Consider the following 2,146-nt stretch of genomic DNA (forward strand, 5'->3'; position numbering starts at 1 on the left):
CCCCAAAGCAGCAATCCTTGAATTGTAATCTACAGGTCAAATAAATCAGATTCTGGCGTAAACCTAATGGTGGACTTAAGGAGTGCTTTAGGTTCTGTATCACATTTTGACTGATTTCAAGTGAAATCACGCAGTCATCTCTTTAGAGATGACAGTCAATCAAGATCATCATTGCCAGCGTTCAGACCTCCCTGTGGACTTTCCACGCATGACAGCGGGAGGTTTCCCCACCTGTGAGCTGCTTTCCCAAACACCTTCGCTGCCTTCATCATTCAGGTCCTCCCAGCTTTGTGCCCCTTGGTTATACACCTTACTAACTTTGGCTCATCACCATGGACCTTAAGAAGTATTAACTCCCTTTATGAAAATGCATTGTAAGTAGCCGGGCGACGGAGCGTGTGTTTCCAAAATGGCGGCAGCGATGGATGTGGATACCCCGAGCTGCACGAACAGTGGCGCGGGCAAGAAGCTCTTTGAAGTGAAAAAGTGGAATGCGGTAGCCCTCTGGGCCTGGGATATTGTGATTGGTAACTGTGCCATCTGCCGGAACCACATTATGGATCTTTGCATAGAGTGTCAAGCCAACCAGGCGTCTGCTACTTCTGAAGAGTGCACCGTTGCGTGGGGAGTCTGTAACCATGCTTTTCACTTCCACTGCATCTCCCGCTGGCTCAAAACACAGCAGGTGTGTCCGTTGGACAACAGAGAGCGGGAATTCCGAAAGTATGGGCACTAGAAAAAGAATTCTTCCATCAAGCTCAACTGTTTCATTAGCCATTTAATGACTTGCCCTCCTGTTACTTAATTATAAATTAGGTAGAACCGTGTTTTTTCTGCTTTGTCTTTTCAGTTTGCTATTCCTGCACCCATATTGTATTCTGTGTCAAATAAAATCCAGTTGGATTCTAGAAAAAAAAATGCATTGTATGATGGTTTACTTTAACTACACAGGTTTTGGGTTTTTTTTTTTTTTTTTTTAGCACAATGCTCTCTACAAACTCTTTTCAACAACATTTTTAAGCAGTGAAAATCTCCCTCTCCCCAGCAGGAAAGCATTACATGGAACTTCAATAGATGAGAAAGATCGAAGCTGCTCTGGTTAGAACCAGGCAGGGGGTTCACCCCTAAAATTCTATTCATCCCTACTCCCAAACCAAGGAGCCCCCAAATAATTTCAGAAAACCTGTAAGCTTAAAAACAATAGGTAAAAAAATAAACCATAAGTTTATATCAAACAAAAATTTGGTTCACTGAAAAAGGAACTGAAAGCAGCCATCCAAGTACACCTGAAGCACTCGCAAGCTTTAAAAAAAAAAAAGGTCTTAAGACTTCAATTTGGGGACTTCCCTGATGGCGCAGTGGTTAAGCATCCACCTGCCAATGCAGGGGACACGGGCTTGAGCCCTGGTCTGGGAAGATCCCACATGCAGCGGAGCAACTAAGCCTGTGCACCACAACTACCGAGCCTGTGCTCTAGAGCCCGTGAGCCACAACTACTGAACCCACGTGCCACAACTCCTGAAGCCCGCACACCTAGAGCCCGTGTTGGCAACAACAGAAGCCACTGCAATGAGAAGCCCACGCACCACCACGAAGAGTAGCCCCGGCTCACCACAACTACAGGAAGCCTGAAGACCCAACAGCCAAAAATAAATTAAAAATAAATAAATAAATTTATTTATTTATTTTAAAAATAAAAAAACCCTTCAATTTGTTCCATTCACTTAGCTGAAGCTAGTAATGAAGCCAATAACATTTTACTTTGCATATGCTTACATCTAGTTCAGCTCAGACTTTATTTCATTGAGCACATTCTATGGGCAGATCTTACCATGGTTCTGAGTGTTAGGGAATGGCTCTGTCCTGCCCCATTGCCGTGAATAAGTCAGATTGTAGTAGCTTTACTTAAAATACAGAAGAATACTAAAATAAATGTGTGCTTTACGCTTGTGGTAGTCTAGAATTCAGACAGAGTTAGGTTATCCTGAAAGGCAACAATATTTACCCAGTGTCCAGTGACTTACAGGGTCACCTGCCTTGTTCCATACTTCTTCTGGAAAGAAATGGTAATAGAGCAAGTTCTTTTACGTGTGAAATTGTTCGTTCTTGTTTGTTAACATTATTCTAATCGTGCAGAGACTTTCAG

The 2,146-nt window shown here is 43.0% G+C and overlaps 1 protein-coding gene across 1 annotated transcript; it reads left to right on the forward strand.

Moving 5' to 3' along the window:
* Positions 1-374: 374 nt before the first annotated feature.
* Positions 375-911, forward strand: LOC116749210 (E3 ubiquitin-protein ligase RBX1-like). Its single transcript, XM_032623337.1, has one exon. The coding sequence runs from the start codon at positions 410-412 to the stop codon at positions 734-736; it is 327 nt and encodes a 108-aa protein (XP_032479228.1). The 5' UTR covers positions 375-409; the 3' UTR covers positions 737-911.
* Positions 912-2,146: the final 1,235 nt, after the last annotated feature.

Source organism: Phocoena sinus, chromosome 2 (assembly GCF_008692025.1).
Source record: "Phocoena sinus isolate mPhoSin1 chromosome 2, mPhoSin1.pri, whole genome shotgun sequence".
Taxonomy (NCBI): Eukaryota; Metazoa; Chordata; class Mammalia; order Artiodactyla; family Phocoenidae; genus Phocoena; species Phocoena sinus.

Excerpts from the sequence above, each read along its gene's own strand:
- LOC116749210 (XM_032623337.1), top strand. The coding sequence starts at position 410 with ATGGCGGCAGCGATGGATGTGGATACCCCGAGCTGCACGAACAGTGGC.